The sequence below is a fragment of the Schistocerca piceifrons genome, chromosome 5 (assembly GCF_021461385.2).
Source record: "Schistocerca piceifrons isolate TAMUIC-IGC-003096 chromosome 5, iqSchPice1.1, whole genome shotgun sequence".
Taxonomy (NCBI): Eukaryota; Metazoa; Arthropoda; class Insecta; order Orthoptera; family Acrididae; genus Schistocerca; species Schistocerca piceifrons.
The window spans coordinates 409,451,613-409,470,802 of NC_060142.1; the positions used below are offsets into that span (position 1 = coordinate 409,451,613).

Here is a 19,190-nt window from a genome sequence, read left to right on the forward strand (position 1 = left end):
CCTTTATTAATTTGTACACTTCAGCAAAATTCTCTTCAGTGAACAATGAGAAAATTTAGCATTAGTGGAGAGCAAACTTGAAACTGGAGTTAACTTCCTGGAATGTATGAACTATATGAATATGAATATGGTAGAAGTGGGTAAGATTCCTAAGTATTTGAGGCACTTTCTTGGATCACTGAACCATCTGATGAGTGGATATAACAACATTTAGTGAGAAGAGTTCAACCAGTTGTCTAGAATGTACAAAGGGATAATTGTAAAATATACACAGAATGGCTTATGAAATGTCCAGCTTGATCTCACACTGTACTGACTTGCTGTTAACCCTCAAGGTTCTCCTTTGTTAATATTATTTCTTTTACTTCTATTTTTATTTACATTGATGAGAAATCCAGGACTGAATATGGCATGTACATGAGGGGAGATCATTATTTCCTAAATAGAAAATCCACTGATAAGTGGGTGACAACTTGGATAGCTTGTTTCTTGATTCATTCCAGTGTACACACAGAATAAGAGCAAAAGAAAAGAATAGTTACTTACGAGCCATCGGTGGTGGATACTGTGCACGGTAGCCTATACAGGCTGATATATTGAAGCTTGTATCATTGATAGAGATAACTTTGGGTGCAAGTATTTGTGGCAGCAATGTTATTACTGGGTATGACCGTAGAACAATAGTATGCCCAGATCCATAAGCACCTATGGCCACATCTGTAAAGTCAACAAAAAACAACTATAAATGACTCGATGTTGTGTTAACACTTAACACTTAGGTTCACCCCAAGTAATTCTGTTGCTGCAAAGATCTATTATGTGCATAATAGAAAATGGTATATAAAAAGAATTCATTATTGCATTATTCTCGCTACTAGTATAGTTACTGTTGTTCTATTATACTTCTATTTGATAGGCAAGCAACCTTGATTTACAGTGCCAAATCTTGAAAGTTACTTGTTACTTTTATTTTCAAATTAGTGTAACATTTTTCCAGTAACATTTTATTTCAGTTTGTTAAGTGTGATTAGCATTCCAAATGCTTGACTTCAGCCACCCACCTGAGTATAAGATTGTTTATGACACTTAACAAAACAGTCACTCCTGTGAATGCACTGCTGGTGTAAAAAATGTGATGTTGCGCTCTTGTTTGCAGTTTACTCAAAAGACGAGGGTCTCTTAAGATGGCTGAACAAACTAGTTTACAAATTGGATGAAAGAAAGGACAGATATATGCAATAGGACCGTGTATTGTGTAGTATAGTGTTGTGCAAAGAAACCGTTTACTTTATGAGTGTCCTGCTAATTTTTCTTTCATCGACCATGAATCAACATATTACATTCAGGAATAACAACATTTCCTGTAAGGTGAAAATTTTCTGAATTCCATTATGCCAATTGCTTACCTAGTGATGCAATTATATACTTTTAAATGAATCCTCAAAATTGCTATAAATTTATTTTATATGTAGCTCATGCGGCAATAAAATGTGTCTGTGTTCAAACAGTGCTGTAGAAACTGAGAGTGTTTTCGTTAATTTTATTTCCCTAAGCTTCACAGAAAATGCCCATTTATAGAGTAACCATTTCTAATATTGAGGCCTTAATAGAATGTTAACAGTTATTCTTTTACATGTTATTTCTACTAGCTAACTTTGTTAGATACACTTGTATAGAAGAGAGAAGTCTTACCATTGTAGTGGTTGTTATCGACATCAAAACCCCTAGAGATGCTAATCCCAAAACCCATCAACAAAGGACTGAGTTCAGAGGCAGCTATGCGCTGTGAATAAGGCATTCTCAGTCCTGTCTTGCTTGTACCACTACCCATATACACATAGACAGCACCACGACCTTCAGCTTCATATGGTGCTCCAACAGCAATGTCTGAAATCCATATTTCAGTAAACTGCTAATATACTGTTGAATAAATTAAATAAACTTAAAATTACTCTAGATTAATGCATCTAGAGGAAAAGACAACAAATAAAAGTGAGAAGAGGGAAAAATGAAAATGGTCAAATGTGAAATTCATTCAGATAAAAATAGGAAAACAAATCCTCTCTTCATATTATACAAACTGTGACAGTTAATTAACAGTCATGTTAAAAAGAAAGCAAGATAAGATAAGTTTTTTTTTTATTCCATAGATTCATAGTGAAAAGATCTTCAACTATGTGATGATATGATATTTCTTGGCTAGTATAGCACAGAATCATCAAATAGAAAAATCATTTTACAGCACTTACTTACACTGAATGTATTACTGCAGTGAATTTGTTCAAGACACAGATTGTTTGCAATACTTGCATTATTTGATGTTACACAAAAATATGTGCATTTGTGAATGGGATAGAAGTAGTTGGCCAGCAATAAATACTTTAGTCTCTTCTTCTTTTGAACTTCATTATTAGTTAAACATTTTATGGCTACTGTCAAGTTATTAAAAATGTGATTCTTGAATAATGGATACTTTTCTGAACCAAAGTAAGTGACTAAATCCTTATTAAATATATTTTTATTTTCAGTAGCGATTCCATGAAATTAGTAATAAATTATGCAGTGTGAAAAAACTTTTTAAGAGTTGGATGGGCTGGGCACAAGGAAAGTGTAGTTCACTGGAAAAAGTAGCCATGTATGTGTATGTTTGTGTTTTTGTGAATTAGCTCTAAGGAAAACATTATCTGAAAAATTTTCAACAAATTTAATCTCGATTAGGTGTCTGTTGACTCCTCATTCCTTAACTAGACAGTGAATGGTAACTTTACTCCTTCAGTCATTTATATTCTATCAAGGACTTTCCAGTAACATATTAATCTTTTTAAATGTTGAGATATGACAATCACTAATGACCCATGTGAAGAGAATTTCTAGGATGGAAAACTTGGCAGGTTGAGTAAGCATGAGTGTCAAAAAAAGCACTTTAAGGGAAGGGAGGAGTTTCCTCTTGATAAAGTGCAAAAGCAATGGACAATTTGACTCAAAAGATGGGGGAAATAGTGAAAAGTGCGTAGTATCAAGTCAAAACCCAAAGAAAAAATGAAATTTAGATTGAAATGGAAAATAGAGGAAAATAATTAATAAATTAAGGATGATGTTGTGGGAGGGACAGAAGAGAAAAAGTGGAAAAGGATATAGAAGTAATGTTGATTCAGATGATGGAACTTTGGGAGAGCTGCCCCAGAATCCTACAATCTACCAATGTGAAACCTATGTATACTCCCCTTTTCCTCTTTTGTTTTCTTCTCACTCCTCTATTCTTTCCTTTTATTCATGCTTCCACAACTCTTAACACAATTATCTTCTGTTGTTTTCACCAGTTTTTTGCCTTATTGTGATAGTCAACACACTATCTGATGCCTCCCATGAAGAATAACTAAAGATAGTAAATATAATATAATGTAATATAAATAATATAAAATAATGAATGTAAAAAATTCACAGTAAGTGAATCAATACTACAGCTGTTGTTTTCTTATTCTCTCTAACTGCTACATTTATCTGTGGAAAATAATTTGTTTACCTGGAAATCCATCCATGTTTATGTCACCAAGGTTTGATATTGCGGAACCAAATCGGGACCAAGGACTACCTGAACCAACTATTTTGTGACTTTCACCAATTTCTTTAAATCGTCTCTGTAAATCAGAATCACTGTGTAGTGAAAGCATTTCACCAATTGTACAAATGCTACAAATAAGTAAGAGACAATACAACACATTACTATTTTCTAAGAAGATCTAAAAATGTGGTTTTCTCTAGATGCTGATTAAGTTGCATGACTAATTTTTATGAATTGTTTGTTGTAACTGACACTGAATTAAACAATTTTACTGTATGTGAAACATAATTAGAATTGCATCTTAACTTCAAAAGGAGTCCCTAAAAGCAGTATATTTTAATAAAAATAATTTTGTATAGATGTTTAAAAATATCATGAGGCATTCAATAAGTATAAGTAAGGCAACAATTTTTTTTCTTTCCCCAACCAATTTCAGTTGAAAAACTGCAGAATTTATTGTGGGACATCGTGGAATACTCTTGCTTCAGCTCCTATAGTTTCATGAAGTTCCAATAGGTGGCAGCACTGTAAATAGCCTTTGAAATGATGTCTGCAAAGGTGATGCTTTTCAAGCAGAGAGCTGTCATTGCAGAATATCTCCAGAGACCTGGCAGTGAACAAAAGTGCGGTTAGTTGCTGGGTGAGGCGTCCATCATCATGACAATGAAGTCGCAAAATCCTGTCCGATCTCCTGTGCGCCAGCCTGCCACAGCTGTGACTCCTGCAATGTTGGAATGTGTGGTCACTCCTATTCGAGGTGACCAATGGATAACAATCAAAAATCTTGTTCTCAACTGGATGTCTCTGTTGGTAGTACTGACACACTCAACCACCAGTTGGGGTACTGTGAGGCTTGTGCCCACTGGGTTCCTCACCGCATAACAGAAGATCATGAAGAGCAATGAAGGAACATCTGTACAGAATTGCTTGCATATTGTGAGGCTGATTAACACCAATTTTTGTTGAACATCACCACAGGAAGTGAAACATGGGTTCATCACTTCAAATCAGAAACAAAATGGCAGTCCAGAGAGTGGTGACACGCCACTTCTCCTCTGAAGGAAAAGTTGAAAGCCGCACCCTCAGGCAGAAGAGACATAGTGACAGTATCCTGGGACTCTGAAGGGGCTATTCTGTTTAATGTCCTCCCTGATGGTACAACGATCAACTCTGAAGCATGTTGTACTACCACCAGGAAATTGAAGAAATGACTTCAATGTGTTCACTGTGACAAAAATGCTAACAAACTTTTCCTTTTCCATAACAGTGCAAGGCCTAACACAAGTATGTGCACCTGAGGGAAGCTCACAAAACTTCACTGAACTGTTCTTCCTCAATCACCCTACAGCCTGGATCTCATGCCTTCCAACTCCAGTCTGCTTGATCCAATGAAGGATGTACTCTACGGGAGCAGTACATGGAGGATGGGGAGGTTATTGATGCAGTAAGACATGGACTCTGACATCAATCAGTAGAGTGGTGCCACATGCACATAGAGGCCCTCTCAGTAAGGCGGCATAAGATCATTGCATTGAATGGAGATTATGCCGAAAAATAGCTTTTTATTGTCAAAAGAGTGGGGAATAATATGGTGTATTGGAATCCTGAATATAACCAGTCTTCTTTTAGAAAAAAATGCGTTTCATTACTTATTGAACATCCCTTCTAAAAACTACACTTTGTTGCTAACTTACTAGTTTTTATGTTCCTGTAGGATGTGAATACTCGAGGATTAAAGGAGACCACTCACAGAAAAGTGGAAACATTGAGTTGTGAATAGGCACACAGAAAAGAAAGAAAACTTGCTAGCTTTTAGAGTTATCCTTTCATGAGTTAGAGTTCAAAAACACAAACATACCCACAAACACACATACATATGCCTATTGTGTGTGTGTGTGTATTGCCTTTCTTACTTAAATCAGCTTTTATTTTCTTGCAAAACTTCACACAGGTACTAAGATTTTTTTTTTTTTCACCAACCTATAGCAACTTTTTCCCCTATCATCATCCTGTTGAATAGATATTTCAGCACTAATTATCATGAAGTCTACAAAATCTCATTGTCTAATGTTTCTTTTATCTCATCTGCTTTTTGGTAGGTCCACAGTACATGTTTTTGGGTCAAAATGCTGAATACATGACACCCAGTCAATGCAATATAAAGATAAAAAAGATGTTTTTCATGGAAAGGCTTTATTAAGGAGAATATGCAGTTTATTTTCCACATGATATTACAGAGGAAAGCCTTATGGTCCTTTTGGTGGAGCTTGTCCATTTCAACTTTTCTACTCCATAAAACGAGAAAGATGATTATTATATTTCATGGTAAAGTTACAGGTATAGTTTTTCTGCATAATATTCAGTAGCTCTCAATGACAATCCACCATCCTAAATTACAGATCCAGTTTACTGTCTATTCAGAACAAACCAAAAATTTCAGAACGGTTGCTGCATACGTCCCTGAAATGATGGACTATAATTTGTAAACTACAGATATACGAGTGTTGAATGAAAAGTAATGCCTCCACCTTCATTAATTCGGTTTGGATGGGAATATTTTAATAAATCAAATGCAGAATAATCCTTAGAATGTGATCTTTAATTATCAATATTCACTTTTCCACATAATCACCAGCCATTTGGATACAATTCTGCCAATGACGAACAGGTTTACTGAAGCCATCATGGAAGAAGTCAACACACTGTTTCCACAACCACAGTCTCACAGTTCTCTCAACGTCTTCATCAGAAGTGTAATGACATTGTAATGGTGTACCCACATTTCATCTTCTGTCACAATTGAATGGAGAAAGATGTCACCTTCACTCTCACAACGCGAGAGGAGTTCCTGGCAAACTTCAAGTCTGTGCACTTTCATTTCAGAAGCCAGCATATGGGGTACCCATTGTGCACAGATCTTCCGATAGCCAAGCAAAGCAATAATGTGACCTACACGTTCTTGTGAAATGCTGACTGTGCTTGCAATTTCTTTCTGAGTGATACAATGATCATGAATCAATCTGTCAACATTTTGCATGTGAAACTCAGTGGTGGCTGTCAGAGGACATCCAGCCCTTTGTTTGTCACACAGGTCAAATGTTCCCACCTCAGCATCTTTAAACTTACTTGCCCAATGACGCACAGTACTCCTATCAACAGGGTCTCCATAAACAGCTTTCATTCTCTGATGAATCGCCTTTGGGGGGACACCCTCTGCTGTCAAGAATTCAATGACTGCATGTTGCTTAAATTTCATTGACCGACCATCTGCGCAGGGTTCCATACTTTACACTGTAACAACACAATCATTTAATGCTAAGGCTTCCCGCCATCTGGAGCTGTAATGAAGAAGCTCCGGAACAGGACAGTACCTGCTGCATACCAATGCTGCCAACTATTGAAAAGTTAGGAAGGTGGAGACATTACTTTTCAGTCAACTCTCGTAATTCAGATTTTTGTGCCAAGAGGAATAGCAGTTTTGCTTACTCCTCACCTAAGTAGTTGATGTTGGTGACTCCAGTTTTACGAGGGAGTCTTACATCCAAAAGCACTTCTTTTTTTTTTTTTTAAGGCCAACTGAAACAAGACTGGAGAATAGCTACCTCATGATACCAATTAATTCAGTACCAATCAACAATATTCCACTATACAATGCTTCTCATGTAGCTCTGAAGATACATTGTAAATCATGAAAGACTATATTACCTTACATGAACAAAAATGAATGTAATAACTTGAATTTTTGTAGTTAATGCTTCTGCAAGCATGTGATAAACTTCTTCAGGGTTACTCAATATGTAAACAAGAAAACACTGATCTCCCTTCATTTTTATCTTACCCTTCTCTCATTTATTTTTCTCCAGCAAGAAATACAATGGATTTCTCTAGCTCTTACCCCCACTTTAATTGATCATTGTGAATTTATCCACCTGTCAGGGATTCACCAAAGTGTGGAGTACTGTTACAATCATAGACTAAATTTCCTATTAATGGTATAATTTTCTTTTCTTGCCCTGAGATATCACATTGGCATTATCAAACTTATTTCTGACACCCTATACAGAAAGTCATAACTGAAAGTAAAAATTTTCTGTTTTTTCATGGTATGAGAATAGCAGCAAGCAGATATGCACTATCAGAAGCACAGATGCCCTGTAGGATACTGTAGTAGGAAGTAAGAGGCTTTGAAACTCCGTAAGTCACCTAGTGCCATGCTACAGCTCTTTATATGTGTAGGTCTACGTAACTGCTAGACTACTGAATACTGAAATCATTTAACATCATCCATTCTTGTAAGCTATTGATGCAAACATATACTCTTATAGAATCCAATTGAGGGTGCAAAGGTGCACCAACCAGAATGTCATCAAGACCATCTGATTGAGTTTGATAATGCTAACAGCAGCCATGTTACAGTTTTTTATATGTTTAGGTCCACATACCTGCTAGATTATTGAATACTGATATCATTTAACATCATCCATACCTGTAAGCTATTGATGTAAACATATACTCTTCCAGAATCCAGTGGAGGATGCAATGGTGCACCAACCAGAATGTCATCAAGACCATCTGAATTGAGATCGACAATGCTAATGGCAGCCCCAAAGTATTCTCCCATTACTTTTCCTTCATATTCACTGATTATAAAAAGTTCTGATTTTTGCCTCTCCTGGTCTATTTTAACTGAAAATATTAGAATCTGCAACACAGAAAGATGTAAACCTTAAACATTAAAAAATTCCGTTGTAAAATTATGTGGAAGTAATGAATGTAGAGAGATCCACTTCAGTTGTGCTAATTATTTATTCAAACCATGACCACTTTCAGGATTTTAAAATCCCATCTTCAAGTGTATGAAACTGTGACATACAAAGGAGAGGAGGGAAGAAGATGGGGGTTTAAATTCCAAAAACCAGTCATGGTTTGAATTAATTAGTACAACTCAAATGGATCTTTCTAAATTAATTATCATGCATCACAGTTGCAAATGTCCTACATACCAAATCATGTGTAAACTGAAGTAAGTTCTCTCTTATGAGGTAGTAAGTTCTCTCTTATGAGGAAAGAGGGAGTGGCCATAAACACACAAGTGTAATGAGGTCTGAGGCCATGACTTCAGTGAGCACTGCACTGAACAGCTCTTTGAGTGCTGCACTTCAATGCTAGTCTTGAAAACACAGTCTATATGCCCCAGCAACAAAAGGTTTTAAAATTCGTTAAACAATCACCAATAAGAAAGAGCATAAGTAACTGGGAAGTAACTACACATTGAGATTCCAATATATACACATCGAAAAAAGTTTTGCATCACCTCAGTTCTGAGATTTCTGGAACATGTACAGAAAATTGGAATAGAGATCAACATAAACATCATTTCTGACCTTTTTATTGCTCATGAAAACCTCACACTGCATGTTATACCACCATACAGCGAGACCTTCAGAGGTGGTGGTCCAGATTGCTGTACACACTGGTACCTCTAATACTCAGTAGCACATCCTCTTGCATAGATACAAGCCTTTATTCATCATGGCATACTATCCATAAGTTCATCAAGGCACTGTTGGTCCAGATTGCCCCACTCCTCAATGACATTTCAGCGTAGACTCCTCAGAATGATTGGCGGGTCACATCATCCATAAACAGCCCTTTTCAATCTATCCCAGGCATGATCGACAGGGTTCATGTCTGTAGAACATACTAGCCACTCTATTCGAGCAATGTCGTTATCCTGAAGGAAGTCATTCACAAGATGTGCACAATGAGGGCGCGAATTTTCATCCACGAAGATGAGTGCCTCGCCAATATGCTGCTGATATGGTTGCACTACTGGTCAGAGGATAGCATTCACATATTGTACAGCCATTACAGTGCCTTCCATGACTACCAGCGGCATATGTCAGCCCCACATAATGCCACCCCAAAACTGCAGGGAACTTCCACCTTGCTGCACTCGCTGGACAATGTGTCTAACGCATTCAGCCTGACCGGGTGGCCTCCAAACACATCTCTGATGATTGTCTGGTTGAAGGCACATGTGACAGTCATCAGTGAAGAGAACATGATGCCAATCCTGAGCAGTTCATTCCACATGTTGTTGGGCCCATCTGTACCATGCTGCATCATGCCACGGTTGCAAAGATGGACCTTGCCGTGGACGTCGGGATTGAATTTGTGCATCATGCAGCCTATTGCTCACAGTTTGAGTCATAACATGACATGCAGTGGCTGCACAAAAAGCATTATTCAACACGGTGGCATTGCTGTCAGGGTTCCTCCGAGCTATAATACGTAGGTAGCAGTCATCCACTTCAGTAGTGTCCCTTGCGCGGCCTGAGCGAGTCATGTCAGCAATAGTTCCTTTCGCTCTGTATCTCCTCTACATCCAAACAAAACAATTTGATTCACTCCGAGATGCCTGGACACTTCCCTTGTTGAGAGCCCTTCCTGGCACAAAGTAACAATGTGGACACAATCGAAGCACGGTATTTACCATCTAGGCATGGTTGAACTACAGACAACAGGAGCTGTGTACCTGATTGGCTATCAGACCCCCTCAGTCTAATAGGTGCTGCTCATGCATGGTTGTTTACATCTTTGGGTGAGTTTACTGATATCTCTGAACAGTAAAAGGGACTGTGTCTGTGATACAATATCCACAGTCAATGTCTATTTTCAGGAGTTCTGCACACCGTGGTGACACAAAACTTTTTTTGATGTGTGTAGATTTAATATTGGACCTTGAATTCTCCATAACCAGAGATCAATGGGCTAGATGGAAAATTAATTTTCAGACAGTCTATGCATCTCTCTCTAGGGTTCAGAGTGAAGTTCAAAAGTCTATAAAAGGTTGCTAGTATATGTCAGGCAGCTAATTGAAAGTCCTCAAATATTCAGAGACAAAATAAAAGAATACAGAATATCTCATTAGTCACTCCTCCTACAATTTATCAGACTATTTGGACCAAGGGATGTGTATTTTATATCACTGTAATATTTATATTAGATCTTGATTTTGCCACAATTGTAATTTTTAACTGTCAAGCACTTCAAAGATGATTTTATTTCATAGATGAAAATGTAGTTGCAATGTTACAGCATAGTGCGCAAACAGAGACTCAACATTCAGTAAACATAACAGAACAAATTGTCAATTAGTCATATAATAAAGTTCAGAAGTGGGCTATGAACAGAAGTGATCATGTGGCTTTAAAATGTTTGGCTCAATAATTTGTTCCATTTAAAAAACAAAAAATGGAACACTTGAGGAAGACTCTTAGTCTTAGTCTTAAATAAGTGGGATCCTGTCAGACTGGATTAATAGCAGACATCAAGTAATGAGCACTGACAGAGACAAGTGGACATTAGGTTTCAATGACAGTATCAGTAGTCAAAATCTGTTGTGAAAAGGTACTTGTGAAATATCAAGGACCAATTTCCCATAAACAGCATAGTAATAATTACAGTAATAATGGAAAATCTTTTTATTAATGATAGCACTTACAGAGAGTTATGGGAAAGAGTTTTTACATTATTGTATTCAGGAGTGATACAGGAATGACTGCCTATAACATTACTGTATTAAAACTTCACTGCCATATACATCAAGTGACTTTCAGTGTCTTGAATAAACCTATTGTTGGGCATAGATAAATTTAATGAGCATCTTGTGAAATGTGTCATTCTCTCTACATATGATCTCTAATTTTGCAAATTCACTGTGTTAGGGAGCCAATGGGTGCCTCAGATACAGCCATGAATTGTTATGTCATAGAACAGAAAAGAGCCTGTTCTTGAGAAATTTTCCTACTGTAATACTTTGCAGCTTGCCACTCTAAACAATAGGGTTGAGTTAAGCTGCACTTTGTTATTGTGAGACTTTCCACAAAACCACAGAAGATAGACAGTTGTGGTTTGTATGTGTTATACTTTACTCTGAAAATGGTATCCTGTTCAAACACTGACTGACAGGTGAAGGACGTCATCAAGTTTCCCAGGACCTGAGACACTTGAGAAGGAGGTGTAAAGGGTTTCATGTTACAGTAAAATGGACCTGCTGTAAAGTTGCTGCCTTCTTGGAGATCAAGGGAAGCAGAGACAGGACATCTGAAAACATTCACAACCATTTCTCAGGAGAAATCCAACAGGGTATTTTCTGTGGGTAGAGGCTGATGCAGTGACAAGAACACCACTGGAACACAGCCTGAAGTTCATGTGTTTCGTGCTGGCTGCTGTCCAGGGATTTTTGAAATCAAAATCAAAAAGGTTGGTATCCTATAACCATGACTGGAAGGATGGAGGAATTGAATGAATCATTCATTGGGAGACATAGCAAAACAACACAATATGATCAGAAATTCAGCATCCTGAAGCATAAGAGTAGGGAAAGAAGAACAAAACTTCTGAACAGAAGCTTTCAGAGGGATATTTGTGGAAGATTTTCATTGCAAGTCATATTTAAGTGATGTACATGTTGTTTCTCGTAGAACATTCTGACTTGGAATTCTGGAGGGATGTCATTTCATTTCCCACTCTGTTTTCAGACATTGAATCTGATTCCTGTATTCATCCTGGGGTATATTGGCTTTTTATGAGATCATTAGTTCCCTTTCTGTGTTAGTTAGTTTTCTTTTCTGTCCAATGATTGGATGCATGAACATTTGACTGAGTTCATGCTGTCTGGCTTACATCACCAAATACAACTTGAATACTGCCTCTGAAGTCTAATTGCAGCAGTCAAAAGACACTGCCTGCACATCAGGCATCAGGAGACCGTGAGTGACTGCTGCAGCCCAGACATTTGCACTATGCCAACTTTCAGTGGTGCTTTTACTTGGTGAGTAATTAAGAAGGAAGCCGTGGACAGGATGTGAGTCAAGCTGCTCTGAGCATCACCGATAAAGATGCAGATACAAAGAAATTCAGAGATAACCATTACTGGCTAACAAACAATGGCTTTGTCACACCACACCTGCTTGCCTGGAGATCAGTATGTCGCACTGACACCACAGTAGGTGCCTATGCTTTCATACACCACTGACTCCACCATGTGGTTAGGTAAAATGGTTAACAACCCAACATACCCAATACTGAGTTGTCTCTATGGGCAGTCAAATAGGAGGTGAGAAATTTTTATTTATAATTTATGTAGTACAATAAATGTGATTATATTTATACATTACATTTGTTAGGTAATGCAGGCTACCAGATTTCAGTTATCATGGTAAGATCATACACTTAAATTAGGACATGTTGAGGGAGGACTCAACAGAGAACATTAAATTTTACCTTTTATTATTTTTAATATGTGCCAAATAACTTACAGATAAAGACAAAGGCAAAATTTCAAACTATTTTCAAATAAAATTAGAATGCACTATATGAAATTAGGACCATAAAATAAAGTATATATGAGCACACATTCTCTCTCACCTTCCCCTTGCAATCTGCACCACGTGGAACTCCACTTACGTAGAATACTTCATTTGTATCAGCATAGAATTTTCCTGTCCCCAGTGAATAACCTTAAAAATGTACAATGCTATTAGAAACTGTTGAAAATCAGTCACAGAGAGATTATACTAACTCTGTTTTTACTCACCAAAATACGAATCTTCTTTTAGTGATGGAGTATGCCGTGGATTTGGAACTGCCACTTTGGTGTATTTAGATTTGTCACTTTCCTCTGTTCTGAATATGATAGCAGATCCTTGAAACACATCAAATATAAATGTTGAAGCTAATAATTATTGTAATATGGTGTTTTGTACTGCATTGTACTTATTTGTTTCCTCACAGAAGGTACAGGATGTGGAACAGACATTGGGTCTCTCTCTGCCTTATGGGACTTTTAATCAGTTCCTTCGTTAGCAAAGAGATACGGTACAAGTAATAAGATAAATTAAAGCAAAGATGAGTAGCTGATAAATAAAAGTAAATGTAGTCCCAACCCCCGAAGCATTTAAAAACCAAGATGCTGAAAAGGCATCAGAAGCTACAACAGTCGATCAAGCAAGATTATAGTATTAGTTTACCGGTATTTTTTCTATTTTTTGCACATTCTATGAGTCATATTTGTGGCAGTTCAACATGATATGAAGCATTTCATTATGTTCACAAGGAAGATACGTTTTATTAGTGAAAACATGGTTACCTGTTGGCAGTTTACATAACTGGACTATTTTGTTTAGGTCTACAACAAAATTTGATAAATTTAACCCCATTACATCTACATTTTCTGTTAAAAAATTCATTTATGGAATAGAGAGAGTTGTCAAATGTAAATTATTCCTATGTGTTTTTAAGCATTTTATTTATTATCTTTCAGCACCTTTAATTCAGGAAAGAGGTGGTCAAATATTTTTATCGATGCATACTTTGCTTCTTTCTGTGCAACAGTATGATCGAGTTGTGGATAGTGGACGTTATTTTTATTCCTAGTGTTATAGTTATGAACACTACTATAGTTACGAACACTACTATTATTCTGAAATAATGTCTGTTGCTCCACAACAAACTTCGTAAGAGAATAATTGTAGTGTGACATTTATGCCTAATTTTCTTTAAATATTTGCCTGTATGAAATTCTTAGAGGGACATCAGGTATTTATTCTTACAGCAAGTTTCATTGAATGGAAGTATATAAAGTAAGCTAATATGCAGACTCTGTCACTAATAGTTAAACTATGGGAATCAATACTTGCATGAAATCACAGAATACAGATGAAGATAAGAGATACAGAAAACATTGATAGGGGTGAATGAAGAGAGGGGTAACGCTAGATGAAAGGGGGAAATAAAATCAAAAGTCATGAAAACTACAACAATTAAAAATAAGTATGAAATACTGATGACAGTAAAAATATTTAGCTGTACAAACATAAGGTGCATGGAAACAGAGAAAATAGGAGGATGTAAAGATAATTCAGAATGTATGAATGAGAAGCAAAAAAAGTTACATAAGATAACAGAGAGGAGTAAAAAAGGAAGAAGGCAGTAGAGCTGTAAAGAGAGAAGAAAGTAGTATATATTGAGTGGTGCTTCATTAAGAGATCCAGCTAAAGAGTTAAAAATTATTGTTGTTGAAATGCAATTTGTGGCACAAATATTCATTCCCCTCTATTACATTCCAGTAAATACTCATTGGTGGGATGTTTGTGATGTTTGATACTGATGGGATAATGTTAAACTATGAATGTGGTGTGTTCATGCCAATAGAATGTTAAGTAAGAGTGGCTGTTCAGTTGGCTCGCCACATATCTTGCTTCTTGATTATGTATGTTTGTTTTGAAATTCAACATTTATTTCTTACTTTTAATGCACCATTATGCTTTAGGATTGTACATTCTGTGTCAGTACACAACTAAATGGAAACAGGGAACTTAATAATTAATATGAGGCTGAACATTTCAAGTAGCTCTAAAGGAAACAGTGCCACAAGTGAAACTTTGATTATAAAAGCTAGAAAGTCTTGATAGACTTGAGCAATCATGATACACTTATAAAATGACATATTGTCTACAGTTATAATTCATTCTGGCAGACCGTCATCATCAGATCCTCAAAAAAAGAACTGAGCAATACAAGGTAACATGCCAATTCTTGTACTGCATATCCCAATGCACAAGTACTATGTGGATAAATAAAGTGTGATCCAGGCACCTCTTTCCTCACATACATGTCAAACTTATGTTCTTAGCTAAGTCATAACTTTACTAACTAAGATTTGCATTCATCATTTCAGACAGACATTCAATCTGTGTACTGTGCATAATATTTGTATGAGATAAAAGATGAAACTCAGAAAAAGAATGACCAACTGTAATTTGTATAAAGTATCAGGATAAAACTCTTAGAATTGTCTGTTGTACATAGGATGGTTCATATAGCTGAGAACTGATGTGAAAGGACATGGCTTGTCAGCATGGTTCAATACCAAATAGTTTGTAATGTAATGCCACTAAACAATCGAATTTTCATATAAACAGGCTTACACCTCTTTTATTTAACTGTATGTATTATTACTATTTTTAAATGCTGAAATTAAAAAGAATTGTCATTTAATATATAGTAACTAAACACAGTCATTCATCATACAACCCGTCTTGTCATCTTCAACACATTTTTGGTAACTATTTGCTGGTAACATGAACTCACATGAAGACACAGTGGAACAGCTAGTGCATGGATAGCTTAATGGCTGTTCATAATATTACACTGGCTCAAAATGTATGACACTGCTCACTGTACTAAGGAAATTTTTATCATAATGTATTAGTGCATAACTGTTTTTAGATTTTGAGCTTTCCTCATGTTGTGACAAGAGTAATCAAAACTGCTCAACTCAGAATCAATGAGTGAGAAATTTACTATAGATGTGTTCTTCAACTGTAACACAAGCCAAAACTAATCAAGCCTCTGCGCAATCTCACAAAAAAATATGTGCAGAAAGATGTCAATGAATGAAAGAAATGAGTGTAGGTATATGTGGACTGAGGTGGGTCCTACTTTGAAAGTAAGTGCCATTAACTGAACATATTTAGTAAGTATCCAGATTTGCATCAGTTTTGCTTCTTTCTGTCAGTCTCTAAAAATATTTCCTTGAGAAGCAGAGTTGAAAAATTTTGATGAAACTTACACAGTGTAATTAACTAAGTGAGGTCAGAAACCAGTTGTGAATGAATATTGCCCTGTTAGTGTGAGCAGTCACAATGCATTTGTGTTTATATGGTATGTAATTAAGATATATGCACCTAAAGAGGTAACAGAAATTTTATTTCTTTTCTAATCAACATCAATTTCATGAACCTACTTCTCTGAAAGCAATGATTTTTCATGATTGGTAACAAGGATCATTTGATATCTAGATGATGGCACAACAAAAATGAAACTTTTGGAAGTTTCTTTAAACACTTGACAGCAGTAACATAATGCACACATTTCGATGTGAATTTTACTTTACTTGATTAAATGGAGAAGAACTCTGCAGTGCTTACCTTTCCAGACATATATACCAGGTGCACCAATTATAATTTCAGTATCATTCTGAAAAAGAAAGTAATACATAAAGAAAAAAGATTTTTAATGTCATTTGTTTGCATTATTTTAAATTGCGATTGTGAAATATGTTTAGTTGAGTTAATTAAATGAAAAGATTTGCACTTCGATATGCCTCTTAAATAAAAATGACATTTACAAAGACAATTCATACACACTGTGTCATGAAAAGTATAATGTTTATAATGTGCCACTTAGTCTGTTGAATAGAATGCAAATAATCTGGTGCAATGTCCTATTTCTCATTTGAAATTATCTTTCATTGTGTTATTTTAAGTGTTTACGGGAATTAAATTTCAGTTTTCATTGAAGTATTATGTTGTTCAACCAGTACAACAACTCAGATACAAAATGAGTTTGTCATATTCACTGATGCATTTCCTATAAGTCCTCCTGCATATATCACCAACAATATCCTGCACTCTTTAATGTGCTGCTGTTGGGAGATTTATCTATAAGCAACCTTCTTTCCTCTCTGAGTGCTGCAGAAGATGGTTATGAAAGTTTGCACACCAACAGAATTTGAGCTGACTAACACTTTGGTGACCAAGCCTGATAGTAGCTCAGGGCACAAAACTGTTTTCAAATGACTGCACCCAAGTACATCTCAGGCTGTGATTTTCATGATGTGTGAGCTACTTACCACTTGAAAACAGAGCTAGTTTTGTATGGGAGCAATATACAGACACCATATTATCTACCCCTTGACAGATTCTGCATTCTCTTGAAAATTTCTAGCATTATTTCGAATGTCAAATGTAAGAGCATTGAGCCATTGTGTGCTCTTGTTGGCATGAGTTTCATGTGTGAATTTTGTATTTTGTTATATTTCTGCTAAATATGCCATGCTTGCTGGGTGAACAAGAATGTTTGAAAGCTCAGGATGAAGAATTCAATGATTCTACAAAGGGGGGAGAAATAAATATCTGAGTGAGAACAATCTGAAGAAGATTAATGTTTCGGTAATATACAGTCAGCTACAATTTTTCTTTGCTAATGTTGTTGCTACAAATGCTGCTGCTGAAGTTACAGTTTAGTTCTGTTTCATTTGTCCTAATTTCATCTTTTTTACAAATGAATCTCATGGTGAAGCAGTACCAAACATGGGTTTTCAAAATTTGTTTGTTGAAGTCAAGACAATTTAGTGGCAAAACAAACAGCAAAGAAATGAGCTGATATTACCCTGATTGCAATGTATCTCTCTGCATACAAGAATGATACAAACATTTCTGAATAAAAACCATTTAGGTGCCAAATTATTCAAGAACTCACCTCATACTTTTTTTTGGAGGATAATTATACTTTCCACCATAATTATTGTAAAAATTTGTAATCCATAAAAGAACTAAAATAAATATAAAAAATAAATCTTGAAGATTGGCCTTTTTTAAATGTATATTAACCCTTTAAATATAATAGAGGGAAACATTCCACATGGGCAAAATATATCTAAAAACAAAGATGATGTGACTTACCAAACAAAAGTGCTGGCAGGTTGATAGACACACAAACAAACACAAACATACACACAAAATTCAAGCTTTCGCAACCAACGGTTGCTTCATCAGGAAAGAGGGAAGGAGAGGGAAAGACAAAAGGATGTGGGTTTTAAGGGAGAGGGTAAGGAGGCATTCCAATCCCGGGAGCAGAAAGACTTACCTTAGGGGGAAAAAAGGACAGGTATACACTCGCACACACACACATATCCATCCGCACATACACAGACACAAGCAGACATTTGTAAGGGCAAAGAGTTTAGGCCAAACTCTTTGCCTTTACAAATGTCTGCTTGTGTCTGTGTATGTGTGGATGGATGTGTGTGTGTGTGTGTGTGTGTGTGTGTGTGTGTGTGTGTGTGTGTGTGTGTGTGTGTGTGTGAGTGTATACCTGTCCTTTTTTTCCCCCTAAGGTAAGTCTTTCCGCTCCCGGGATTGGAATGCCTCCTTACCCTCTCCCTTAAAACCCACATCCTTTTGTCTTTCCCTCTCCTTCCCTCTTTCCAGATGAAGCAACTGTTGGTTGCGAAAGCTTGAATTTTGTGTGTATGTTTGTGTTTGTTTGTGTGTCTATCGACCTGCCAGCACTTTTGTTTGGTAAGTCACATCATCTTTGTTTTTAGATATATTAACCCTTTAAGATATATCAGACACAAATGTGTCAGAAGCATTTTAAATCATGTATAAATTGCTGAGCTTTTGGGCCTAGAATGTTTCTAAGTGGCTGGACCACAAAGTGCGGACACTGTGTTGAATGCCATAACATTAGTATGCTTTTCTAACCTCAGGTTTGAATTTTGATACTTATCAAGTCAGCCAAACACCACTATCAACTTTTCACCTCTGAATGCTTTATTCACTTTTTATGTTACGAAATGTTTCTCTTTAATGATATGTGTAACAAACTGCTAGCAGTTCTAGCATTTAGCATATGTTCGCTCTCTATTGTCTTACAGAACGTTCAAATGGCTTGTGATCTACACTAGTATGACACAAACTTTACAAACAATTTTCACTGAGACTCTGCAGATTTCACTAGATATGAAAGTGACTTGCACTATCAAATCCACTAC

At 36.3% G+C, this 19,190-nt stretch overlaps 1 protein-coding gene across 2 annotated transcripts in view; it reads right to left on the reverse strand.

Moving 5' to 3' along the window:
- The window catches only part of LOC124798036 (integrin alpha-PS4-like), a 179,330-nt gene that overhangs the window by 61,799 nt on the left and 98,341 nt on the right, over positions 1 to 19,190 (reverse strand). For both annotated transcript variants that reach the window (XM_047261256.1, XM_047261255.1), the window contains exons 6-12: positions 16,561 to 16,609; positions 13,167 to 13,274; positions 12,998 to 13,089; positions 8,049 to 8,264; positions 3,524 to 3,638; positions 1,693 to 1,887; positions 547 to 717 (exon numbers count right to left, since the gene is read on the reverse strand). In XM_047261256.1, coding sequence (XP_047117212.1) covers positions 547 to 717; positions 1,693 to 1,887; positions 3,524 to 3,638; positions 8,049 to 8,264; positions 12,998 to 13,089; positions 13,167 to 13,274; positions 16,561 to 16,609 — 946 coding nt within the window. The remainder of the gene's footprint in view (positions 1 to 546; positions 718 to 1,692; positions 1,888 to 3,523; positions 3,639 to 8,048; positions 8,265 to 12,997; positions 13,090 to 13,166; positions 13,275 to 16,560; positions 16,610 to 19,190) is intronic.